A 27,847-nucleotide genomic window follows, 5' to 3' on the forward strand; every position below is an offset into this window, starting at 1 on the left:
GGGGTCCTCAGCGGCTCATCCTTCCTGAGACTCTGGTCCCTCTCTCTGTTTGGACCCTGAGTCTTTCACCCTCTTCCCTCACCTGCTCTGATTATCAGCACACGCTCTCTCACTTTCTCAGCTCACTGGCTTTACCTTGACTTCTATTTTCTTGTTCTTCCTTTCTGGTACAGGCTTTACTTTCTAGTTTTTTCTCCTTTGACATTATGTGCTTGTGTTTGTGTGTCTGGTTACCTGCGTGTGCATGAGAGTCATCTCTCGGACCAGGAAGGCCGAGTTGCCCTCTTCGTTGTGGCAAGTAACTGTAAAGTTTCCATAGGTGGTGCTGCTGTCTGGGTTGGGCCAGTACTGGTGACACTTTACCTATAAACACAGACAGAAATATTCAGTTTCCAACTCAACATTTAGTTTTCTGGTCAGAACTGTTATTCTCTGCTCAAACATCAGAGGTCAGGGTTTGCTAAAGAGTAGCATCTGTTAACTCATCAGTTATCCATCTTTGCTTTATTGTATTTAATACACACATTCATAGCATGTACAATACATTCAGTGCATCTAGAATCACTTCAAACCTTCAGTGATATAGATGATGATTCTCAAATTTCTTGCCATACGACTCAAAATGTATATAAAACATATTTTCCTCTGGAGCCAAATGTGTATTTAATGAAAGGTGATCAAATTAACAAAAGACAGTTGTCTGTAGGGTGTGTGTGTCTTAAGCACTTAAGAATCTGAACGTGAAATAGACTCTGGATTTTCTACAAATAGAGAAACCTGGGTTTTATCACAAGAGCTAAATTTAAAGATATACTGCACTGTGTGCTGTATAGCTATAACACAGTTAGTGTTTCAGCTACAGTTTCAGTCTGTCTCACATGTTTGACAGAACAGATGCTCTCCTACTATAATCAATCCAGTTGTCTACATAACAGCTCGATTTTACTTGCGCCATAAGCCTGTAAGCGCCACTCAAAGTGTATTTTTACAGCCCAAGTCTATTTTATGTGTGTAACTACAGTGATTGTGTAATAGACTCTGAGCAATGCCAAAACTTGGGTGACCTACAACTTAATACAGTGCCTGAACGCATTGTGTGTAGACACAAGGAGTGCCGGAGCTGTTGCTCGGTTTGCCTTCTGTGTACACACAATGTCAGACTTCACAGTGTGGCTGTGTCCACCAACACCACATGTATCGTAAAGGTTTCTGAAGGTTTTGAAATGGATTCTTTGACAATGAAAGCCTCTTTCTTTTACATGCTTTCCAGTCACTGTTTTTGAAGAAAATGTCTACATACCCGCCCCCTCTCGACCTGCGTAGTCAGCATAACAACCATGGATGAGCCCTGTTCCCAGGTCATTTGCCAGAAGTCAGGGCAGGTGTTGGGCAGCGGGCCCTGGCATGCTATGTAGCGGTTTATCAGACTGGAGGCTGGAATCTCCATCTACAGGAAGAGAGACAAAGAGGTTGAGATAAAGAGGTCTTGCATTGCAAGGATCTCACTGGTGCCTTTCAAACATATGAATGCTTGAAAATACTGGCAGGTTAACAACAGTTCGTTCAGTGTTTGGATAAGCCTCTGAGTCACTTCCAAGGTCAGATCATGCAAAACTATCATAGCACTCAGGTCTGAATTGAATGTGACCACATAATGCAAATGCCACACAGTTAAAGAAACAGAGAAACATTAATATTGTATATCCATCCATCCATGTGCCGGCAGAAAGAATATCGTAGGATATGCAGAGCAAACAGAAATTAAATGAGGGACACAACTGAACATCTTTTCATTTTTAAATATCCCTGGTAAATGTTAGACTGACAATAGATGGAGGAATATATTCTTTCTAATAAATGCTGACACTGATGAGAAAATTTATTAGTGGAAGTAAAGACTGATTAGACGACTAAGAAGTGGGGGCGAGTGTCCTTCACGCTCAGTATGATCTTTAATTAAGCCACAGAGATAAACAATGATTCAACTGTTAAATACACTTTAAAAATCAGCCTGTGACTCCCTAACAGAGTTAAGACTTAGATAAAGCCAGTAATCTTAGAGATTGCATGAATAAAAAAAGAAACATTCCTCCAATGTAATGCACCTCCTAAACATCTACAAGTTGCTGTTAGCTTAAAAAGACAAGCATCTGGCTTACACAAAAACATGCAAAACATTAACGCACAACCTTACTTGCTTGTAAAGCCAATGTGGTTTACTCATTCACCAGTATGGCCACCATAGTGTTTTAACATGTGTTTTGATGGTTAGCAAAACAGGCCACCCACCACGCCTCAAATGAGCAAAATGCAGACATACTGATGAAAAGATGAAAGAGAAAAGGGAGGAGGATAAAACTTACATTGATGTAATTTGCATTGATGTAGTCATCTGTGCTTTTCAGAATGACCCGCGTGGCATCGTCTGCCGGGAAACAGAAAGAGAAAAGATGAGGGGGTACAATTACAAATAGAGAAAGATGACATAGGTAAAGAGAGAGAACATTTCACAAAGAAAAAAAGAAAGAAAGAAAAATCAAGAGGAAAACAGGTGGAGAAGGGAGAGAGTGTGCCAGGGAGAACAAAAGGTTAATGTCTGTACATATTTGAACACACAAGCCAACAGAAACAGACAACTGTGTGCAGTCACGTACAAGGAGAGATGTCTCTGTAGCGATTTTTGGAAACGTTCTGAGGTAATTTGGCACACAGCATGGTCATCCCCGGCCTCTTCCTGTACAGTTGCTGTAAGAAATGGGACACAAATATATATCATAGATCAATACACACTAATACACCATTTCTTTACCCACTTTGTGTATGTAAATATGCACAAGCTTCTATGAGAGTTCAAATGTATGAAAATACTTTGAAACACACTTGAAAGCACCAGTGCAGGAGTGCTTGTATGCACTGACCTTACATGCTTTTAGATGTTTGTGTGTGTGTTTGTATTTAACATTCCTCTTCACTAATAGCACAAAACTTATAAACAGGAAGCTGTTAAGTGAGGATGATGAAGGACAGCAGGTTTCTGCAGTGTGGAGGAGGAAAGAAATTTGCCACAATTTCTTCAAGTAATCCTATTAACCAATCAAAAACTACTGACTGTATCTCAAATGTATGAGCACACTTGCTAATGTGAATTTATGCGTCTTTCTCCTCACATCAAACTGTGCCAGTATGGCTCCACTGTTCAGGCCTTCCTTCAGAGCAACCATAGAGTCTCTCAAAGCATGTTGGTCTAGCTGGGCAGGGTCCTGAGGGGACTTCTCAGGGATGTACTGAAAATCTGGCTCAGAGTCCACCTTCTCCTCCACCACGTCATAGATGGCTGAATGGGACAGAGAAGAATATATCACATACACATGTTACATACACATGGCTGTTTATGCAAACTGAGGCCTCAGGCAAGCACATTCATCTTTGTTTGTAAAGACAAAACAATTAAAAATTAAGAAACGCCAGAGCACCATAGGAATACACAGTTCATCTATGTGCAAATATTTATATGCCTCTATTTCACACATATGTGCCGATATGCCTATATTTAACAGTAAAATCAAATGATGGGAATTTACAGTCATTCAGTATATTCATGCATCCTTATATCTGCTCTGATGTAATACAGGATAGAAGGCACAAATCCCTCTTTGACCCAGTTAAGATACCAAGAATTTTCATGTTTCATCATCTTTAAAAGCTCCCCTCCCCGCTTTGCTAATGCTGATTAAAGGCAATGCTTTGCCATCTTCCTACACGGTGAATACATATAGCTGAGACATACAAAGAGCAAAATGTACAGCTTCATAGATCTCATTTGCAATTACACAAGTGAAACTGAGCAGAACAAAGGGGACAAGAGGCAGAATTAAAAGCTTGTGGCCTCATGTGTAGCTGTTTATGTTCTGGTGGGCTACACCAGCTGTCAGTATGCTACACTTAGCCTAGTATCACTACATCCATGCATCACAGAAGATCCGACCAATGGGAGCAACTCACCATTTGGCCTGACCAACAGAATGAGCTCCCCGGAGTGGCTCTCACAGCTGGCCTTGATGAACATGACCACCTGGTCATGAGTGTGGTCAGAGATGTCCCGCCCGTTAATTAAGACCACCTGGTCACCCTCGTTAAGACGAGGCACACACAGGTCAGCCTGAAAAGGAGGAGGCGGGGAGATGACAGAAAGGAAGAGAAGACAGACGGGGGAAGGAAGAATGGAGGTGAGATAAATGGATGAATGGAAGTGATTCATTTTTGTTTTCGTGAAAGTTTGATAGTTTAGCAACAGGTGTTTAGTTCAATAAACTGTTTCCGATGGGAGAGCAAATGTTTTCAGATATGAAAATGCTAAATTTGAGGTTATTTGTGAAGCTGTATTTTCTTAGTTGATTCATTTATTATTTGCTAATATTCAACATAAGTGGCTGAAAATAAGAGCAGGGACTGTGCTTTCTCATCTAATGACACATGACTCATATGAGGTATTTGTTGACTTACTGATGTTCCCGGAGCTACTCTAGACACAATGATAGGCATCTTCTGGTCGGCTCCACCCTGGAGACACAGAGAGACGCATGTTAACAGCACAAAGCCTGGCACAACTGTCCAGGACTGAACACTCGGCATACAAACTAAGTATTAAACATTGTCCAAGGAGCCACAAAGATAGAAAGACAGACTTCCATCTATGTCCCAGCTAGTATCAGCTTTCACCTTCACATTGAAGCCGAATCGTCCGTGTTCATCAGGTCTCATCTTGATTAGGACCAAATTATCATGAGGGACTACTCCATTCAGCTGAAAGGACACAGGTGAACACAGACACAATAAATTGACATTTTGCTTATTTTTCATATTGTCTTCCTTTGAAGTTCAGCAAAACTGGTTGCTGCAACTCTTAACACTGGGCAATACTGTATATGTCATAGGTTATTTTTAAAAAAATTGCCATATTCCACTGTTACATTCAATGTAAATTTGGATGACAGCCAATGAGACTTGACCCTACAGTAAATGTGTGGGATTTAGAATCAAAACAGGGAGCTGGAAGTGAAATAGCTCTTCAGAGCTGGGGACTTAGGTGTTGATTCGCTGTGAATTCAGCGACATCTTCATGAGCGGTGAACCCTCATGAAGATGTCGTTTTTTTGTTTTGTTTTTTTTTTTCTTCAAGGAGGGATTTCTTAAGGTCGCACAGTAATGTTTCCATGTTTAGGCTCAGATACGTCAAATATTTATTACAATTCAAATTGTAGTTGCACATTTTTGTTTGGTTTTTCAAATGTCTAACTAGGAAACTGAGGGACAGACTACTTGTTAGGTAAATACAACAAGAGAAAGGCAAGTTAACACAGAAGGCTGCTTTTCATATATTTTCACTGAAAATCTCACAGTAACAGTTTGTCATTTCTGATTAGTTCCCAAGCCTCTAAAGGGCAAGTCTTAGCTAATATGAACCTACCAAAGACTCAAACTGTTTTGTTTTTCTTTTACAATGAAGATGGACTTTGCAAAATTCCTTAAAAGATGTGTAAATGTTTGTAAATTTATGTAATTAGTATTTACTCATTATGTAATGAATTACATGCATTTGTGTCATTGTGTGTTGCTGCACTTACCGTGGTTTTGTCAGCATTCACAGGAACATCATACATCTCGTTGAGGTGGTTGTCCAAGAGGCTCTGCTGAGAGTGGGCTTGGATGATCTGGCTCAAGGTTTTCCTGCTCAGCTGCTTGGGAGGCAGAGCTGGAGGTTGGCCATCTACCCCCTCTGGAGACCTGAGGGAGGCACATAGAGACAGACAGAGAGAGAGAGAGAGATAAAGAAAGGGTTGGGGGACAGCCAAGGACAGAATGTTAATAGTTGACAGTATATTTTTCCAAGCAATCTGACTGCAAACAAAAAACAGGCTCCAGATGTGCCGATGTGTTTCTCTTGTCTCACCAGTCTACATGATTTCACGTGTACCCTTTATAGAACATAACATAGTACTTCATTACAATTCTAAATAACTACAAAATCAATGTCCAAACTTGCTGCTTAGCAGACGAAACTACTAATGGAAAATGGTGGAAAGCTAAAGAACGTCCTGTTTCTTAAAGATGTGGACTTTGGAAGAAAAAGACAGAGAGAAATACAGATAAAGGGGAGTAAGACATTGCAAGAGACAGAGAGGCTTAATAGCACTGTGTTAGTCACAATGCATTAACCTCAATGAAAGCAAAGCAAAAGGAAGGAAAACACCCCCCCTCCATCATCCAGACAATAAAAGGCAGTTAGTGTAGATGGTGAAACAACACAATCAGTCAGGTAAGGCTTTCAGCAGCATCATGGCTCATTCTCTGGGGGGTAAAAGCCAGTCATTCTACTCTGTGTCTGTGTGTGTGTGTGTGTGTGTGTGTGTGTGTGAGAGTGAGTGAGTGCATGTGTAGTTGTGTACAGAGACTCCTTAGGGGTGGGAGCACAAGTCAAGAGTCATTGCCTTTGTTTTGGCTGCGGCTACTGGTGCCACTTTGTGTCTTAAATACACACATGCAAAATAACATTTATTATGGTTCAAAACCAGGTCAGGCCTTGAGAAGAAGGTCAGTGTGCAGCAGACCCGAGCAAAGGCTGTACATCCTCAATGTCGTCAACAGGACACAGACGCGTGAAATGGATATGCAAGTTCTCTTTATACTTTACCACAACTTAGCCAAGGCCCTGGGATAAGGAGATTCAAACCCTGTCTACATCAGACAAAGCCCTGCTTTTTACTTTACCTTCTGGCAAATGCTTTGATTGTGACCTAATCCTAAATGTCTTCTTTTACTTTAAGAAATTTTTGAAAGCATGACAGAGGACAGAATTAAATGATGGAGCACAGAGACAGAAGAATCACTTTGAGCAGCAATAAAGCTGTGTTGCATTCAAAACCTCTAAAAGATAAATTTAAAAACACTTCCAGTGCACACACACAAGAGTTTTTCTTAAACTGAATTATTTTCTGAAGCTAGCCTTTGCTTTGCATCTTTGAAGAAACAGGTCTGATTATAGCATACAAAGTCATTTATCATAACATAGCATATAGTTGCATGCAATGTTGTCTTACAGTGTATTGTATAATTGTACCTTTTTGTTCCCTGATACTGTCAAGGAAATAAAGACGCTGTGTTTTACAAGCCATCGCTGCAATATGCCGTGGTTTGCTAAACAGATCATTTTCACTCTGCACAACTAAAAACAGAACATTATAGAGAGTGTGTCCAAGGGTTATGGCTTTCTTGTATCGCTCAAGTGCGGAACCAACATAGCGTATAACTGTGGCCCTGTGGGAGACAAAGCAGATTCTAATTTAGTTTTAATTGGAGGAAAATCTTGGAGGAACATTTGGAAAATTTGGATTATGAGCCAGAGCAAAGCGATTGACCTGAAAATATAACATTCTAAATACACAGTCATTGTACATAAATCTTTAAGATTAGGTATGCCTGACTCCCACCAAGAGGACAAGGCTAACCCATGTGAGGCAAAGAGGTAGTTATTTCATACAAGATTTCAAATATATAGCTCCCCAAAACCTAAATGTAATCTGGACTAGGACCAAATCTTTTACATAAATATTGCATCGGGATTGGCAGAGGATGTAATGATAACATGTAGTGATAACATTTCAGATTAGGAAGGTCTGGCCCTCCCACAGAATTGAGTCTTTCAATGATTTCTTTTCTCATACTTGGGTTTTTCATGACCCACACAAAGGATAAACTAATCTTCTCTATAGAGTGTAAAAAAATTTAAGGAAAAAAAATTAAGGAGTTAACAAAATTGGCAACTGAAATTAGCAAAAACCTTCATTTGACACAGAGTGCTTGTCCAAATGAACCCCATTTACAGAAAATTATGAAGTCAAGGTATCATGTAAACAGCTCAGTTTAATCTTACATCCTAACATTATGGCAAATAGTTTTTTTGCTATAAGATGAGTGTAGTTCTGAGATCAACATGTTGATGGCTAAGACATGCTTGAAAGTGAAGGTTTATTATTTAACATTGAAATAATATAATTCTAAAACAGACTTATTAAATCATCAAATCAACATGCATGGACAATATGAGTGTTCATATTTTGGCTCTGTGACAGAGTGATGAGCTAACAACTTGGCCCATGTTTGGCTTTGTAGGCAGCGGAACTACCACTGTAATGTTACTTAACCACTCTGATTTCCAACTGAGAAATGTTCCACCTCTCCAACTCTATTCTCTCTATTTCACACACACGCTCCTGCTGTGTCAACAGAGGATACATGCCATACACAAAACACAAGCAAAAGCCAGGTCACATGTGCACACAGCACATGTGCATTTTAGATCCATGGCCCATTTTGAGCTCAATATTTTTTTTCGCTATACTAAACTCTAGCTAAAATCCCAGGATTTTTCAGAGGATTTTTGTCTTAAGAAGAAGAAGAATGTATAATTTTTGTATGTAGAGCTTTAAAGCTCATTCGAAACTCACATAAGTTTTAACTTAGAGACTTTAAGGATTTGAAGCATCAGTGTGGAACTTTATTAGTTAACAGAAGTGTTATAGTGTGTGAGCACAATAACATGCAGAAAACCAGAAAACGCACATACACAAATAAATTCCTAGTTCAGCCCTGTTGTACAGTACAACCTCTCCACCCTGCTACCCACTATAAACACATTTTACAGGCTGTTTTTCAAAGGGTTCATCTTTCCAATGGGGCCAGCTAAGTGACACTGTGAGAGGGTGTAAACTGTTGGGAGAAGCCACAGACACAGACAGACATTTAAAAACCAGTCAACTCAGCAACAGACTCAGACAGAGTGGCACTAACACTGATGAGTAAAATTTAACTTCAAAATTAAAGGGCAGCTGTTTTTTGGGGGGAGTGCTTTATTTATGAGGCAGTGAATTTATAGTGAAATCTACTGCTCTGCCACCAAGTAAGAGTTTGATTTTTTTTTTTTCCCCAAAGAGAAACAGCTTTAAAGAAACAAGAATGTAGAGGAAGAAAGGGAAAAAAATAAAGAACAGATGGAAAGATGAGAATGATGGTGGACTGATTCGCCTCAGTAAATCACAATTTTATTTAGCATGCAGGAGCTGTGAGGTGACACTTACGGTGTAGAGTCCAGACTGATGCTGTTGGCCTGCGTGGACGATGCTGACTTGTGATTGGAGGAGAAGACGGGCAAGCTGGGTGAAGCGTGGATCACATGATCAACCAGGTGCCCAACGGACGACGGGCGTAGTCGTGTGCCCTCTTGCACAAACAGCGAGTTCCTGTGAAAATCACACGTACAAGGCATATAGTGTTATAGGGCTGGGAATACCTACCTTATATTTTTTTGGTACCTATGGAGATGTGTCCTCCATGTGCTCCAGATGTAAAACACAGAGGTACACGAAAAGTGGCATCCAACGCATGATCACAAACGTACTCTTACTTTGATCAATTTTACCAATTTCATATTATATTTTATTATTAAGTATTGTCCTGGTAATTGTACAGAAGCTCCAATTTTATTCTAGCACTTGTATCAAAAAATTTCAGATACCTGACTAATGCAAAGATCTACATGGTAAACTGCCAGGAACAGACATGAGATTTTGTTTTCTTGATTCTTCTGGGATAAATATACACTTGCTCAGGGACACATCTGCAATGTTTGCCAATACAGTCCTGAAATGACTCCCGTAATACATGGTCTGTTTTGCAGTTGCAGACCTGGCTACTCATTGAGCCAGGATAGGTAACCTTTTCTAGAAACATTGATGAAAATGTTTTAACTGCAGTTACTTTAAAACCGTATTTGGCTTCCTTTTTAGCTGAAAGAATCAACACCTAATCAATTCAATTTATTTGCTGTCTTGAATATGACTACATTTAAATTTCCACTGCCATAATTGTACAATGTGAAGCTGAAGGGACCCTCAACCTGGGGTGAACCCTCAAACTTGGACTCACTGATTGGGCGTCCCAGGCGGTGAGCGAGTGGGCAGGCTTTGGGTTTCCAGTCTCTCATCTGATAGGCTGTTCCTGCTGACCGACTCCCAGTCAGTTCCACCCACCAACTTTCTGGCCAATGGCTTGCTGGGAGACCTGCTCAGACCAAGACATTAACTCAGCTGTAGCCAGAATGAATACATCAGTAATAGTCAGTGTTGGGCATTACAGTAATTTGATTACTTTTTTCAGTAGCGAGTAGTGTAAGAGATTACAATTTGAAATTCAGTCATTACATTACAGATAAACGCTCCATTACTTGTGGTTGGCTTGTTCAGTGTTTTGTGGGTGGAGCATTGATGTCAGTTTGGTCTCGCTCCATGTTCAGTAATCAGACTGGTCTGGGATGTGCTAGTTATGTGGGGTGAGGCTGTGAAGGCTATCAAAACACAGAGGTACTTCCAAAGTTGTCTTGTGTTCTGAGCTGGCTTGCTAATAGGTACGCATACATCCAGAAGTCACCAAATTCTTTTTAGAGTTGGATGGTGAGTTACTGTGCTTCTGATCAGTAAATTCCTCCAGATTGCAGGGCTACCTGCTTGTAAAGCTCAAAGGCTTGTTATCTGTTTCTACACGTTAAATAAAACAGACACAACGAGTGGGTGTAGAGGATTTGGACCTTAAAGGCACCCTTTGATTGAGCTGACAGCTGAGTTGGAAAAGTCACAAGTAATGTTCTTTTGCTTTTGCTTCTGAGTAAATACGAAAATAATGTAACTAGTTTTTCAATGAGTAATGTGTGATGAATAATAAATTACAGTTTTCCAGCCAAACACGGGCAGTAATGCTTTAAAGTTCCTGTGGAGTTTATCTACCCCTAGAGTCTAGTGATGGTTAGATTAAACTAACCAAGACAGACATGTCAATTACCTGGCAAATACTCTGTCCTTGATGCCTTTCTCCTTTCCATACTGAACAGACTGCACCTCTGTCCGCCCGCTATAGACAGAAACAACAGAAACAGACAGTCAGTGGACTGTCCTGACAAAATATAAAACTTTAGCTGAAGTGAAACAGGCTGAAAATACAGTTTTTCTTCTGTGATATTAAGTTTTACTTTGGTGGAATCAAATATTCCTGAAACATTTTGCCTTAAAATGAAATGAACAAGTATTGAAGAGTTTAGCATAGTTTGCCAGCCAGGAACAGCTTATTCAAAATGGACATTTCATCATATGATACATTGTTAACAACATGTGAACCAAACAAATTCATACTTCAAAAGTGTATTCTTGTCAGACAGTCAGTCAATATCTCAAGGGCAAACACACACACACACACACACAAACACACACACACACACACACACAAACACACACACACACACACATGCAGACACAGACCTTCAAGCCAAACATCAGAGCGAGGCACATTCACGTTGCATCACTGCTGCTCAATAATGCATCACAAGACTCTCAGTTCAGCTCTCAGTCACATTTCACAGAAAAAGGAAATAACGAAATTGCTACCACTGAAGTGAAACAAAGTTGTCACAAAGCAATGTCATAACCCTGCAAGGGGAAAAATGTTTGTATAATTATTTTATTTTAAGTTCCCAGTCCCCTTTCCAACGTGAAAGCAGGCAATTAAAACAATTAAAAGAAGTATTCTGTTTGAGAAGGGAGAGGCAACAGCAGTGGGGGTCTGTGAAGTGACTTGCACACGGACACAAATGATTCATGCCGAACACAAACAAGTTCTTTTTTTCCCACTTTTGAAGCAACCTATGAATAATTAAGTTGTATTTCTCTGAGGCATGATAGCATGAGAGGCTCCCACTACCCTTCCAGTGTTTCAGCCTCTCAACCAAAACGAAACAAGTGCATCAGCTTCCAAACAAACGTTCGTCAGTTGGTGGTCAGTTGGAGTGAGACAGAAGTGTGGGAGTGTAAATGTATGTATCCTCTCCTTCTTACCAGTATCGGAACTTTGAGCCCAGGGTGAAGTAGTGAGCGAAGAAGTTCTTCTGTGGTGGGATGGGCCGCTCCAGCCTGAAGAAAGTGTGGTGCTCCACGCAGGCCTTCCACAGGTTCTTACAGGCCCGATAGTTGACCATGTTGAAACCCAGCAGCGTCTCCCGAGTCTCAGTCTGTGTCCAGGGAGGAGAGGGAGACAGCTAGTGGGACATTGAACGACATTTTGGTATACAGCATGAGAGGTGACAGTAGTTGACCAGTTCACTTAAATTTAGCAGTAATTCATTTGACATGCAAAAAAGAGAGACAGTGTGTACATCAGTGAAAACCCGCTACTACTTTTGGCTGTTTTCTATTGTATCCAATCCATTACTTTAAGATGTTTCTTTTGCTTAACCACAACTTTTAGCTATTGAGTTATCCGATCATCTCACAACAGTAAGCTGTTTTGTCTGCATCAGGATGTTCCATAAACTTTTGTGGTTAACGCTTGTGGCCTCAAGGTTTTGGCCTCGAGGTTTTGAGTGTGAACATATCACAGCTAGCATATCTCAATATGTTATGCAGCACATAATGCTTTTTACTTTTATTCATAATTAATTTAGTCCAATACTGCCACCAGCTGCACTCAATGCACTGTGGCCGATTTAGTTTATCTAGAAATAATGTGCAGGGTATTTTTTTCCCCTGCAACCATCAATCGATTGATTGAGGAGCAGATAGGTCAACCAAGATTTCAAATTCAAATCAGGTTGACAGCAAAGACTCAGCTGTCTGTACAATTGTTTGATGCCCTGGGAACAGAAATAGATCTACATGCCAAACAAATAATGCAGGACAATGTTGGATAAAAACAGAGTCAACCAGAACACAGACAGCAGAGGGTTAAAGGACCAGTGTGTAGGATTTAGTGGCATCTAGCTGCACATAGATCCCCCTAAATCCTACATACTGCTCCTGAAGCTGATTACTCACATACAAATATGTAGACACAGCTTAGCTAACCTGTACAGCGCTGTATGTATGCATTTATAGTCAGTATGTACAGAAAAACCCAAACACAAGCTGGATACTCCATCTGTTCACAAACTACACACAATTGTGGGAGGGAGGCGGTGGTTAAGAAGTGCAAGTGTGTCTGGGTGCGTGTGTGTACACCTACCGCCTCTCGTCTGAGCTGGACGAAGAACTGTTTGCACTTGAAGGAGATTTTCACTATTTTCAACCTGGAAGAAAAAAAAAAATCCAAAGGGCAGTTAGTATATCTGCAGTCAGTGAGCCCATCACCTGTACTGAGACACTGATGTTTCATTTTTCCACATAAATACACTCTCAGTAGAAAGCATGAACCAATCGTGAAAAAAAGTTATGGAAAAAAAAAAGTTATGTAATGACTCATGACTCCAGGATATCAGTGGTATCTCAGAGGTTTAAGTATAAAATATAGAAAGTCTTTTTTGTTATGTCATGTTGTGGCTTAGCCATGCTCAGTCATACTAGCTCCAGCCCACCATTTTCTAAGAACTATACAGGCGAGATGATGCATTCACAACCAGCAACACAGACAGAAGCACAGTGGACCCAAACTTCTCTTTCTGGAATCAACAACTATGACTGAAAAGCAAACTTCTCAATGAATCACAGTTCTTCAAGTAAGCTGACCCCTGTGTCACATCCCAACTGTTCATTTGACCTCCGACCCATTCTTCCTTCCATGGCTGGAGGGTACGAGTTACAAGAGTGTTACAGCAGTGGACTCTTCCAGGGGTTCAATGACACCTATATCCTCTCATTATCTAGTCATGCATCTGAAGAAGCAGAAATGGTATAAAATAATTTTTGAATCAGAAGACTCCACACGCACGGCTACAGTAAGCGGTCTGCTGATGAGCACCAGAGAAACATAATCCTTTCCTAGAGCTCTGTTGCTGCTGTGACTCATCGTTCCCTGCTAAATATATTTTACATACTTACTCACACACACTTGCATGGACAAACACACACATTCATACACATGCTTAGGCAGGGTGTGAGTCATGCCCCATCTAAGTGTGGCTCATTTGTCAGGCTGCTATGAACAGAAATAGGAAAAAAAAAAAAAAAAAAATCTAAATGTCTCTCGTTTTTCAGAGACTCCATCTCTCTTGACCCTGTCTTGTCTTACAGGTCAATTGACAAAAAGAAAGGAAAATGACGGATGAGGCAGAGAAAAGAAAATCAGAGAGTGCAGGGCTGAGAGACTCTATTGACTATTATGGGTCTCTCTCTCTCGCTCCTTCTCACACATGGTAGTGGACAGCTGTTGGGGGACACCACTGTTGGTCTCTAAATTTAGCTCAACTGACTGGATATGCACACGCACACACAAAATTCATTTAGTTGTTTTTCTCCACTTAGGACGACTCTGCACTGACTTGTGTTTATTCCATAGAAACTTATTCTAACAAGCGGTTGACTTATATGGTTTTTACAGGGCTGATGCTGATGCCAATTGTTAGCATATTGGAGGCTGGTACTCCCCAGGTTTATCAATTTGGTCCTCACAATATCAGTAAGACAAAATCCTTCATTTTGTAAATCCTACACACACACACACACACTCTCAAACTAATCTTAGTACAATCATCTTACTGTTATAAGACATAAGACATGCACTGATGTCCACACACATATGTACACTCACACACACCAGCTGCTATGTGCATTTGGTCAGGCTGTGTGTGTGTGTTAAGCCTACACATGAGTGAATTCATCTTCCGGAGTTACAGGGGTTTGAGTAGTTACTCTCCCACCCCCGGCACCCATTAACATTTAGAATCCCACAGTGCAGCAGCAGAGTATGGGAGATTTCCAAGAATCAATGCTTTGGAGGGAGAACGAGACCACGAGACATGTAGAGTGATGAAAGAAAGGAAATTAGACAGAGAGAAAAAGGTGGACAAAGAGAGAAGGAGGAGAGCGAGCACCTTTGATGCCTGTAATATTTCCTGGAAACCTAGTTTAACACAAATCCCTCCCACAGAGAAAAATCTGTCAAATCAGGTAATTCATATTTCTAGAAAAGATCAACTGAGGCTTAAACATTTATATGCCATGTCAATAATCACTATGTGAGAAATTACCAAAATATTACGCAGCACATTTCTCAGCAAAAAAAGGTTCCTGGAGGCCGTTCAAGTGAAGCTGGCAGCAGACTGATTGACACAGAGGTGGGTTTGTGACAAGAACATCACAACACAGTTTGATTCCCGAGATCAGGGGAAAACTGGCTTGAGAGGAGAGGCACTCTCTGTGCTCTTGTCAACAATTACAGCTCGAACTACAGAAAGCAAGGCAGTAAAGATTCAGCTTTTTTTTTTTTTCCAGTGGAGCTGCTCAAAGTGACTGTTTTTAGCATGAAAACATCAATGAAAAATGCTTTTTTCCCTTGCAGTGCTATGTTTCTCATCCACACAGATCAACTCATTCACACCTGATAGCTGCCAGGTTTTCTGTTGGCCACAGTAGCTTCACTAACAGCTGGTTTTCAAAAACCTTGCTGGGCAAGGTGTAACTGAAACTGCTCAATTTCTGATCCCACGTTCCTTTTACATTTCGACTGCTGTTTCGCTGAAACAGCAGTTTGTTTACAGGTGCACATGCTTGTTCAAAAATCATGTACATTTTGGTTCAGTTGTGATCTTTCTTTCTGTGTTTTCTCCTTCTAACCTAAACACAGACAAACTTTCTGTTCAGCAAGAGAAATTTTGTCCCAAGGTGTCCCCCAGGGTTTATTACTTGGTCCTCTAGGTCAGTTTTCCACATGCTTCCCCTCAGCAATATGATCCGTCATCATGATCTCCACTGCTAAGATTACAGATTCATTAAATCTATCACCACTGCACCTCACTCTACCCTGACCAACTGCCTCACGGAAATTAAATCATGGATGCAAGCCAACCTCCTAAAACTGAACTGTGACAAATCTCATATGATCATTATTGGTCTCAAAGCTCTCACCAAAACCATCCACAAATTCTCTCTTACTATGAACAGCTCCACTCAGTTTTCCTCCCCACACACCTGGATACTTAATAACACGCAGTCCTATGTTATGGATGTGTGTGTCACTCACCATGGGAAATAGTTGATCCGTACCCTGTTCTTGTAAACCACAATGCCAGCGGACATCACCCCGATGAGAATCTCTGTGTTGCTCTGGTCCTGAGGAGGGAGGAGAACAGAGGGTGTGAAGGTTGAAAAAAAGGATGCGTGTGTTTAGTGAAGGTGGCGGCAGGGGAGTCGAACTGAACAGGGACATGGTGAGGGAAGGAAAGTACAACAGCAAAAATTTTTGGATAGGCTTCCTCATGGCTATAAAACATGTAGACACTGATGAACACAGACCTGCCTCAAACCAAGAGTAGAGGTTAAAGAGATGCTCTAAGAAACCCACACAGATGGAAATAAGAATCTGCGTGGGACAAAAACAAAGTATGTGAGAATGGGTTCGGGCCAGGGGCCAATAAACATCTACAGTAAACCAGATGTTGTTGGACATGTTTAGACTGTTGTCCTGATTAACTAAAGCAGAAATGTAATTCTATACAGCTTGGACTGGGCCTGCATGCGAAATGTGACACTGAAGATGAGTGAGTGCTGAAAAGCATTTGATGCTGCTGAAAAACCAGCCTAAACCCTGGCTGGTGAGACCATTTTCGGAGCAGCTTTGTGTTTCTTTTGGTGCTCACTTTTTGTCTTACAAGTTATATCAAAGCTTATGAACAGTTTACATTTTTAGTTTACTCCTTTGTAAACTGCAATAGAAAATTTGTTTACATGAAAACAAAAGCAAGCCCACTCCCCAACAAAATGATAAATCAAGCCAAAAAGTCAAGTTTTACCCTTCTACATGTCGTCATGGCTTTACAGCTGAGAAGCCGAACACAGGGACATGTAATCATTTACCTTCCTCTGATCTTTTCTACCTAACTATCCAAAAATATATTTTAAATATGTTACTATGCTACTATCTGCTGCTCTTATGATGAGTGCTGATTGCCAGTGTGTGGCATTTCCGCAGGGTGTGGGCATCAACATCAACTGCAGTCACTGCAGCTCCTCCAACTTGTGCCAGCACTGAGATGCTTGGCTTCTTAGCTGCTGGTGGAATGAAAACAGTGTAGTATCAACCCTCTTGTGACAGTGGGGGAGGGAAAACCTTCCCCAGTTTGGGACTCCATGATATAATTTCGGATCACAATTGTTGGAGGTGGATATGGACTAGATTATCTTCTCTTTGTGGGGGAGGGGAAGGAGACAGAAGGCTAGAGTGAGATATACGGATAAACTGCTATGTCTAACAGGACGCATGGCTTTTGGGGCAAAAAAAAAGAAAAAATACACATTAGGTAAAATGCAACACACACACAAGCAGAAACTGCATACGCAGCAGCCTTTAAGACACACACCTAAACAGACAACATGAAATAAAACCTGACTTACCCTTGCATAGTGCAGCTCTACCCCGTAGAGCTCCAGCGTGCGTGCTGTGTTCAGATAATTAAACTCTGACTGGGCAGGAGACAGACCGCTGAGAAGAGAGAGAGGAGGGTACAAAGACGTAGAAGGATGGGAGGTTGTGAGTAGGAACAAAGAGAGGGATGATGACGACAGGATAGGTAGAGACAGAGTATGTTGGGGACATATGGAAAAAGTAAAGAGACAAAGAAAAACAATTTAAAAAATGCGAAAGCTCACATTAAATTCTCAGTATTATGTACACTGCTTACAGAATTAATGGCATTATAGAATTATTTGACATTACAGTGGCCCTGCTGCTACTTTATTTGAACAGACACTTTATCTGGACATTCAGTAATCTTTTCAGGTCCATGTGTCAGTCCCTTCATGTTTGGACATGCATTTGAATATGTGTGGGATGACAGCTGTATTGTGTGTGGGTGTGTGTGTATCTCAGCGTACCTGTGCTGCTGGTGATGTTTGGAGACCTCTTTGTGGAAGTCTTGTGGAGGGTTGGGGATGAAGCAGTAGTCGGACAGATAGCCTGCACTATGCTCTGTTTCACTGTAGTCCCCTAACTCAGCTACAGAGAGAGGAATAAAAAAATGGAATAGATTTTTTTGTATGATGATATACAATAGACTGGAGCGAATTTACCTAGTGTGGGGTGATAAAATAAAATAAAAAATAATAATTTGCTGAAAATAAAAAATGAAAATCACGCAATTACAATATTTGATCACTTAAATCTTGTTTTCCTGCATTCTAAAGAAATCAGTCCTACCAGATGTAATTAAAAAAACAGATATCAAAAAAACAGATATCACAGTAGAACCAAATAGTTACAACATTTAAAAAGACAGTAAAGACACAGCACAAGCAAATACTGGTCTTGTAAACAATTTCCTATAATTTAAACTGCTGATCAGTAAACCATTTGATCAGTAAACCAGAAAGACCATTTTCTGTTCTTGACCATCTCCACTGGTAAACATCTTCAGGATACGAATGTTCGTATATTCTGGCTCATTATTAATCTGTTGAATTAAACTGGCATTTGTTAAGTGACATTCTTTCTCTGCACTTCCTCAATCAGCCATCATCTCAAACTTTGCAATCTTCCTGCAATTTAAGTTATTCTGTGGTGTGAACTTGTTTACACAGGAATGTGTTGGAACACTCACTCAGAGTTGGAAAAAAAAAAAAAAGACAATCTTCACACTTTAACTGTAAATGTTCTTACAGCAGCTAACAATCCTTTTGTATTAAGAAATGTGTACATTATCACCATATGGAAAGATCTCCTGCTAAGTATTGACGGATACTGACAACATCAGGAAATTAAAAGCAGAGTAGTGCAAGTAGTGCAATAATACCACATTATTTTTTTTAATTTGATGTTGTTTTCTGTTGAAGTGGCCAAATGTGCCTGTATGTGTTGCTACATGTGCTTGCAGATTTGCCAGCAAAGCTAGAAGGCAACGTCACCCTATTTCATCATACTAAGATCCCTCCCTTCTTTTGGGGTAAGATTGTGTGTGAATATCTGAAAAGACCAGCTCGAAACATAAATGGAAACTATACATCAATTAAGATTACCATTCATGTTCTGTCCCTTCTCTTATGAACAGAGTGCTTCATATAGCAGATGGCCAGAGGCTTTGATATGACAAAAATACAGCAAAAAACACAGCTGTTTTGAGGATGAAGAAAGGAATGATTGTAGAGCCCACAGAGTGAAAGCATGAGGTGAATCCCCAAAGTCATTAGCTCACTAGCTAGCAGTTGAAGCTCAAAAGCATCAATTCACTCAAGTAGTCCCTGGACAAACCTACTAGCTGGTAGCCTAAGCATATTGACCAGCAAATCAATTCAAGCTCACCCGCTTATTGATGTGCACACAGCTCCAGGGAGAAATATATGTACAGTCGATGGCTTATGTCTCAGAACACTGTGGTAATGTTGGTTTTATTTTATGTTGCTGTTATTACTTTAACAATGTTTAATGCTAAAGCCAATGAAGCACAAAGAATAGCTCACAACCTGATATCTCTGTTTATATTCATCTTTTGTTGCTGTTATGCTATTGACCAACAAAGCCCAAACAAGACTTCAACTCTCCATTTGCGATGATGGATTTACATTTGTTGTGGGCAATTTGGTCCATGTGTGCATGCATTTATGTTTATGTGTGTGTCCTTCCCCTTTATTTGCAATCAGCACTGGACAAAAAAATAATATGACTGTATGTTTCTTCTTTCAACACCCACCATTGTCAATACAAATAAATAAATGAGACGTAAACATGCTCAGTGATGCAACATTAGAAATGAAAGGCTGAATTAAAGCCCACATCTACTGCTTTAAAATAAACAAAAAATAACACGCGCACACACATATATGGTTTTCTTTGTTACCAAAATGCCTTTCTTTCCGAGGAATTGGTTGCTATGGTTTCCAGACAGTATTTAGTCAATTTTAAACAAGAATTTAGGTCTGCTGGGTGGGATTTGTGGTGTTTTGAGAATGCAAAGCTTTAGTGTGGGATTTAGAGTGATCAGTGCTGGCACTTGGGCCGAGCTAACTGAATTAGCACCATAGCAGCTGCTTCAAGCCGTTTTTCCAAAAGCAAACATTTATCTTCATAATCTGGGCTGGCACTGAGCAAAGTGACAACATGGACCTAGCTGCAGACTGTGTGTGTCTGTATGTCTGTGTGTGTGTAAAAGCAGTAGTGTCATGATGTTGGTAGTCTAGGCCAAATCTCTTCTCTGACCTATATACTGCAGCAGTGCAAATTCCCAACAAAATGCACCAGAGAGGGGAACGGGGACAGAGCGGGGGGTTTATGAGCCAGAAAAAAAGGGGATAAGCAGAAAGGGATGAGAAAGACTAAACAGAGATAAAAGAAAGGAACAAACAGAGAGCAAAACAGGCTGCTTAAAAACAGTAAACAGCAGTAAAAGAGAAAGTGTGAGTGAGACACACCAGTGTGTCAAGAGTCATTATTCTGATAACAAAGGGGCACCAGTCAGAATTTAACCCAAACCCTAAATCACAACAGTAGATGAGATTAGCACTGAGGCTCACCATCCACTGACATAGACTGGTGTGTAGGTCTGGTTTTAACCAGTGGGTTTGGAGTACAACATTTTTTTGGTTGCCAGCTGCATGAGTGTAGCAGTATTTGGGTTTCTATAATTAAAGTGTTGAAACTATTTATGGAAATTTCATCTACAACTCTAGAACACGTAAACTCAATCACACAGTGAAAATGTATTTATTTCTTCTGTCAGCACTGAAAAAAACAATAACAGGCTCACAGGTTTTTGAAACAGAAGAAATGAAACGATTATGCCTGTTAACTCCAGCTGTTCTCCTAAACATCCACTGGGCTGTATGGTCGCCATCACCCTAGCCTAGCATCTTTCCATTTGCCTCTGAACAATATTTGGCCCATAAGGCTGATTGCGGACCAGTCCTTACTATAAGAAAAGCAAGCCACAATTTCATAAAATATTTATACGCCTGAAGTTAGTATCAAATATCACAATACAACTTAATTGAATCGTAATGGCTTCAGAGCACCAACTATAAATGCACTGTAGCAACCACAGTCATTACATTTAACAGTGTGTGTAGCTAAAGAGAGGCCTAATGAATTGCCTTTCCATTGCTATGTAGAGTGGATGTATCCAGGGAGCACTACTTACATTGAACAGCATAGGATGCCAGCAGTGCAGCTGTGTTGTGTGGACAGGGCAACCTGGAAGTCACAAGGACACACACACACACTCATTCAGAGAAAGCAGGCAGATATACAGATGATTTAGCCTTGGCTCAATACAAGAGACATAATAGTTCTTTCCAAGAACAGAGATTAAACTTCTTTATAATAATAATAATAATAATAATACAGAAATGTGGGAAAAAAAACATCACTATCAATAACATTATTATCTATCACTGGAAAAACCAAGAGAGGAAGGGCAGTAAAGCTTATTTTTACAGATGAAAAAAGATAAAGATGCTGTGTCTGTTTTAACAACTGCACAGTGACCTTGTGCATATTGTATATGTTTATATACAAAGTCCTCCAGTCATACACATCATGACTTCTTAGAATTTAGACACACTAATACTCTTCACTAAAACCAATACTAATGCAATGATCATAATTCTATAAGGGCATCTGACAGCTGAGGCAGAATCTTCCTCCCTCTTTAAACAGCAGCATGTTTTACAAAGAGGGACGACATACTCACCTTCCAGTAAATATATCCTGCTTGATCTGAAGAAAATATTGGTACCTGAGGGGGGACAACACATTGCATCAGGATAAGAGACCAGTGAACCATCATCTCTGTTTGAACAGAACATAATGTGATGTAAAGACAAGCAACCAATAAAGGACTGCTGGTCCAATTATAATGGGGACACGTCTAATGAAAGTGTCCATTATGTAAAATTAATGAACACTTGTTAGCAGAGCATTTTGTCTAATTGGTGGTACAACAAGGTCCTACATACAGACATAAAGCAGCAGCAAACAGACATTTCTTTTGTAAAAGGTATTTCAGAAAAAAAATGGAAATAGCTTTGTTTTTTTGAGCTTGAGGATGAAAAATCACCTTACTGCTCTTGATTTCAGTGCTGTTTAACAAAGCGCTGCTGACACTACCGATGTCACAGACATGGTGTGAGACAAAGCTATCGGGAGTGTGCTTTGGTCGTGACCTGAATGTACAATACACCGGATCAGCATGTCAGATCCAAGGCTCACTATTCACTGTTACGAGCTGTATGCAAAGTGTTGATAAGGCTCGGGGAGCGAGGCTATGGCTGAGAGGCTATAATAAACACCAGGCAAGAAAAAAAAAAAAAAAAAAGAAGATATGGCGCTGTGACACATCCTCTGCACCTAGTTTATGTAGAGTGTAGCGTTGCAGACCTTATGTTTGCAGAACTGTGGATTGGACTATGGACTTGATACAAAACATAAAAGCTTCTTATTATCTTTTTCTTAGATCCCAAACATTATTTTAGAAAACCACTTTTTATATTATGACCTGCTTTACTTAAGAGTCTAATAGTCTTTTTATGCAGTATACTTCTCACTTGATGAGCTCTGGGACATTACACATCACATTTAGCACTTGCACACTAAATTAATCTCAATAAACAGGTTCAATTCAACTCGACAACCAGCTTCTTTCTCTACGCTTTGTTACTGTACCAAGTGTTTCCTTCAGTGGCAGGTAGCCAGCAGTTTAATATAATGATAAAGTATTTCAATAGTGATACAGCAACAGCAATACAGGCCCGTCCTTTTCAGATTTGCAGTCTCTTAATGAATGTTTTCACACAATAACACCTTCCCAAAATTAACACCCTACCAACAGATGATACTGAGCATTTATGTGAATGATGATCAGTGTGTAAGTGTTTTTCTCTGTTAAGTTCACAGTCTTACCGCGTGTATTCCTCCTGAAGTTTACCAGGGTCTGTCACAAAGAATTTGACTCTGAAGCTCAAGTTGTGGGGAGACCCTCCTGGAACAAATAATGATCAACAGTCAGAGCGATAAAAACACATCCTGGCAGACCAGTGAGTGGACACAAACCTAATATACTGTACAATGTATAGTATGGTCAAATGCTTGATTTAGAAAACACTGGCTGCTATTTTGACTATAGTACTTTTGATGTTTTATATGTACTCATCTATGATCCTAAAGATGCATCTGAAAATGTGTGAAATATTCATCTATATTCTCCATTCACTTTGACACGTTTTCTACACATAGCAAAACATGCTCCTGGCATTACAAATGTGGCTTCAACATCTAGTTTTATATAAGCCTACATCTATAATGACACATCAGCCTATTTTTCTTGTACTGTGTATAAGACAATATCCTGTGGTTACTCCTCAATGAGTCAATCAGTCAGCGGAAAAACAGAGTTGAAGCACAGTTCAATCATTGCTGGAGGAGGAATGCAGATCGCACTAAGTCTACTTCTGAATTCTACATGTTACAAATTCAATTACTCATTATCAAAAATAAGAGCAGAGTTGAGATGAAGTTTAATAATTGCTTCAGGCAGATTTAGAATTTTAAATCACAATAAGTGTGGACTGCAGACTTTTGCTTGAGGTAAAAGTGTAGATTTTTAACCATCGCTGAGGCCGGACTGCAGACCACTGCCTCAACCAGCTGCTACATTATAGAAATTCACTTAGTCTTGAATGAACTTGCTTGGCGTTACGACTTTCGGATGTCAGATGCTTTAAAATGGAACTGGACTGGTTAGTTAAGGTGATGTGTTGTGGATTTCACCTACTTTTTAACTGTTTCCTGATGGGCTTGTTGGGATCGAGCCAGCGCTGTAAAATATTGATTGAGAGACACTTAGAGACACCATAACGCTTCCACAGCATGACTACACAAGCTGAATTATTCACCAGCAGCCACATACACACTTGTCAGAAATATTTATACACTGTGCACTTGGATACAAACACACATCAATATAGCCCTGCTGACATAGTAAATGTACAGTGTAGATAGTTATTTACACAGAGATGGATTTATCTGATTTTATGAGAGTGATCCAAATACAGGGCGTCTCTAGAGTCCTCCTACAGGTTAACACATGTACCTTCATGCATGCATGCACACACACACACAGGCATAGAGATGACCTTTTGTTAATGTGCAGTTGAAGTCAATACTCCCTCACGATAGATTATAAGACAACTTCCAGCAAACATCTTTTTACGGCTGGAACATGCTACAACTCAACCTTAACTGAAAACATCACACTTACTGGTGCATCTGAAGAGTCATCAGCCAAGTGCAGGCCAAAGTAGTCTCTCTCAGTCAGCTCCAGGTGCTTAAAGACAGCATCCAGCAACACCTGGCCATGATCCGACTTCTGCAGTCAAGGACAGAAAACAGAACGAATTCAGAATTTGTTGCTCAGTTTGGTACTTTGCACAAAATTCTCTGGATCACGCCTTTGCCTCTTTGCTGCTCCTGAACTCTTCCATGAAAGGTCACAGAAGGAACAGTGACGGCAGGTGAACGAGTGAGGAACCGGTGAAGCCGTATCCTGGTATTCATGCAGAAACCCTCTTTTCCCACCACAGATGTCTAAATTATTTAAGCACTCACACTGCTCCAGAAACATTTCACCAAGTTAAGATTAATGTGTGATTCATCCATGTTGAGGCTTATTTAATATCTTTCCAACCACACGGAGAAGAATATCTGATGCATGCCTGTGAGCGATTGTCAGGCCTGTTTTGCTACTTGGTTTGTTTAGTGACCGTGTGAAAGCATCTGACAACTTTCTAGCAACTGAGTGAAGTTACATGGCCCGAAAAGAAGTACGTAAAATATTGTTAGCATGAAATTTAACATCTAGCATCTAATGAATATGTGAAACCTATTATTCCTACTTCAAAACTGTGTGTTTCAGCTGCTTACACCTGTGGATTATCTTTTTTTTTCTCTCACTGATGTAGGCAAACCTACAAAAGCAGTAACATACAGATGTAATGACATATCAGCTTATTTAAATGTCAGTCTCAGTTTGTCTTCATGTTTTTAGGGAGAAAAAAGTAATACCTAGTAAAACAGATAATAATGTAAGGTAATGTTTGGGCAATCAGTTGATGACACAGAGGAGTCAGAAGTTCAATACTAAAGAAAAAGCACATGAAAAATCCAAAGCACTGTTTAACACTGTGGTCCAGCTTGCATAATGGAAAAAAGTAGAAAGAGGAACACTGAGACTGAGACAGAAATTAATTTCAAGAAAATCAATGACCATGACCTTTAACATTATTTAACTTCTGCTTTCAGGAGTCTACCACAAAGTTTTTGATGGAACTGCTTAGTGCTCCTACATGTTGTTCACTTTGTTAATGACAAGGGTGTTATATGCAATGATAATCCTTTTGTTATCGTCAAACAGGTGGAAAAAGGTAGAGTAGTAAACAGTTCCTTCTTTTAAAATCTTTGTTTTTAGTACCTTAGTTGTTTTCCCCATTATTGCCGCAAGTTATGATCATTTTTCACTCACAAATTAAACCAGTTGTATCCTTGCAATGCAACCAGTGAATAAAATGTCATAATAATGGTAGGAACAGTGGCTACACAAAACAAGGCTGTAAAAAAAGGTTAAGAATTTCCCTTTAACACAGAGTTAATAAAGAGCAACTGAGAAAGACAGGACAGAGGGGGTTTGTAGGAAAAGGGTGTGGGGGGTGAAAGGCTGTAGGAACGGGGGGATAAAAAAAAAGCTGAGGAATAATTTATTAAACAGATCATTAATATCACATCATTTCATGAGAGAGCAGTAAGGGTGAGAGGATTAACCGTGGGACCACAAGTGGAGCAGAAATCCACACCTGATTCTGCTGCAACTTTGAGAGAGGGAGGGATAGAGTGTGCAACTCCATCAGGGCTCCTATGGGAGAACAGACACACACACACACACACACACACACACAGCTACCGCTCTTTCCCTCAGTGACACACTTTTACAGCACAGCAAGTGTGAGTAAAATGTGTATGTGTGTGTGTGTGTGCTGAGGGAACGAACGGAATGATAGTTGACAGCTGACATGTTGACATGGCAGCCCTCTAGGATCACCGGCAGTCTTTTAGTGCTGTGATGTGTGTGTGTGTTTGTGTGTGTGATCTACTACTGTCAAAGCCTTGTTAAGTGTGAGTCAACTCTGATACCCTCTGGGCTCCTTCCCTACAGCCTCACTATCATGTCTGGATGATGGAAAAAAAAAAAACAGTACAAAAACCAGTTAAAACATTTTTATCTCGATATGTAAATCTCATACTATATTAGTGTTGGAGACTTTGAAATTATACATCTTTTTTCAGTTTTGGTCTTCTTGCAGGAATTGAAAATGCGTCTTTGCTCTCTAACATGGTGTTGTGTTGTGTTGTGTTGTGTTGTGTTGTGTTGTGTTGTGTTGTGTTGTGTTGTGCTGTGCTGTGGTCAAGAAAAACATCTTCTCAAACATCTTATATTTTATGTCACGAGATCTCTGCGGCCTGATTATCCTGAGAATCTTTACTGATATAAAAATGCTGCGAAACCAGCAGAGATTTTTCTGTTATTTTCGCTTCTCAATCAGGGATCAGCTTTTAAAAAATAAACTGACAGACTGATTTCATGAAAGGACAACAAAACAAACTGACTCAGAGCCAAACTGGCTACTTCATTTGCCGGCTGATGGACTGACGAGGTATCCATAAAGTCTGGTGATTTAATCAACTTCCAAGAGATGAAATGGGGAAGTGAGAAAACATGCAAAGCTCTGATGTGATGTTTCACCATGTAAGGTTATTCACAGACATATCTCAGAAACTATGTATGAGTCTGTGTCCACTGCTTCCCCTTTGTGTGAAGCCGCTTTTCAAGCTGTATGTGGGCGCCCTCTGTGAAACTCATCACCACACTGTGTATATTTTATGTGTGTCTGTGTGTGTGTGGTGCTAGCCTCTTCTGGTATTCTGGTTGCCACTACGGGAGCAAACACACACACACACACTTTCTCTGTACTTTTACACAACAACTCCATATTGTGGACTAATGGAGTAGAGTATGTAGAGTAAGTAATAAAGAGCAATGACACAAAAAATAAAAGAGAGAGAGTGAAAACAAAAGTAAGAGAAAGACAGAGAGTCACAGAGACACAGAGAGGGGAAAAAGAGAAAAGGATTGATTGACGATGCACTGGGTGAGACAAACGGTCTTTGTGTAGTCCGCACCAGAACCACTGACTGAAACAGTGTCTGTGTGCATGAGAGCGAGGACAGAAGAGGGAGACTTGGTGATAGAGAGCAATCACAGCACAAGAGACTGGCTGAGAGAGTGTGAGAGGGAGATGCTCTGATAATGTTTTTTTCCCACTCTGGGGGTTTATCTACAGTGTAAGAGGGGATAAGACCCCCAGACATCAATGACATTGGACAGACCTGAAATCCAATGCTGCACTTGAGGGAAAGCCCCAGTGTTTTTATGGCACGTTAACAACTGAAAAAGCAGAATGTGACACATTTATTTCCCTCCTTCCACAGGAAACGCAGCTTGGTGTGGTGCATGTACAGGTTTGTGTTGAAGAATGATAGAAATTCAGGAATGCATGAGGAAGCTTGTCCAGGCAGGAAGAGAACTACACGAAGGAGGAGTCATTCAAATCTACATCTGTCCCTGTGTCTCTGTTCAGAACACACAGACAAACTCACCGAATTCACTGAATTCTTAATACTTTTTTGAATCCCGGACTTAAAATGCATTCAAATACACAGAGTTCAAGGTTATAACACACTGTATATAAATATATTTATTCTATGATGGTTATGGGTAAAGAAAAAA

General features: G+C 40.2%; 1 protein-coding gene across 5 annotated transcripts in view; it reads right to left on the reverse strand.

The window, feature by feature from the left end:
* ptpn4a (protein tyrosine phosphatase non-receptor type 4a) overlaps window positions 1-27,847 on the reverse strand; it is a 63,041-nt gene that overhangs the window by 7,132 nt on the left and 28,062 nt on the right. For 2 of the 5 annotated variants that reach the window (XM_041056969.1, XM_041056974.1), the window contains 22 exons: window positions 24,269-24,376; window positions 23,783-23,825; window positions 22,912-22,990; window positions 21,704-21,748; window positions 21,152-21,204; window positions 17,901-18,021; window positions 17,421-17,508; window positions 16,051-16,139; window positions 13,099-13,162; window positions 11,937-12,136; window positions 10,891-10,959; window positions 9,982-10,116; window positions 9,135-9,296; window positions 5,625-5,784; window positions 4,720-4,803; window positions 4,504-4,560; window positions 4,003-4,159; window positions 3,168-3,334; window positions 2,655-2,745; window positions 2,364-2,425; window positions 1,301-1,447; window positions 235-363 (listed from right to left, as the gene is read on the reverse strand). In XM_041056969.1, coding sequence (XP_040912903.1) covers window positions 235-363; window positions 1,301-1,447; window positions 2,364-2,425; window positions 2,655-2,745; window positions 3,168-3,334; window positions 4,003-4,159; window positions 4,504-4,560; window positions 4,720-4,803; window positions 5,625-5,784; window positions 9,135-9,296; window positions 9,982-10,116; window positions 10,891-10,959; window positions 11,937-12,136; window positions 13,099-13,162; window positions 16,051-16,139; window positions 17,421-17,508; window positions 17,901-18,021; window positions 21,152-21,204; window positions 21,704-21,748; window positions 22,912-22,990; window positions 23,783-23,825; window positions 24,269-24,376 — 2,310 coding nt within the window. The remainder of the gene's footprint in view (window positions 1-234; window positions 364-1,300; window positions 1,448-2,363; window positions 2,426-2,654; window positions 2,746-3,167; window positions 3,335-4,002; window positions 4,160-4,503; window positions 4,561-4,719; window positions 4,804-5,624; window positions 5,785-9,134; window positions 9,297-9,981; window positions 10,117-10,890; window positions 10,960-11,936; window positions 12,137-13,098; window positions 13,163-16,050; window positions 16,140-17,420; window positions 17,509-17,900; window positions 18,022-21,151; window positions 21,205-21,703; window positions 21,749-22,911; window positions 22,991-23,782; window positions 23,826-24,268; window positions 24,377-27,847) is intronic. The other 3 variants (XM_041056972.1, XM_041056970.1, XM_041056971.1) reach the window with 3 other exon arrangements.

The sequence above is a fragment of the Toxotes jaculatrix genome, chromosome 15, assembly GCF_017976425.1.
Source record: "Toxotes jaculatrix isolate fToxJac2 chromosome 15, fToxJac2.pri, whole genome shotgun sequence".
Taxonomy (NCBI): domain Eukaryota; kingdom Metazoa; phylum Chordata; class Actinopteri; family Toxotidae; genus Toxotes; species Toxotes jaculatrix.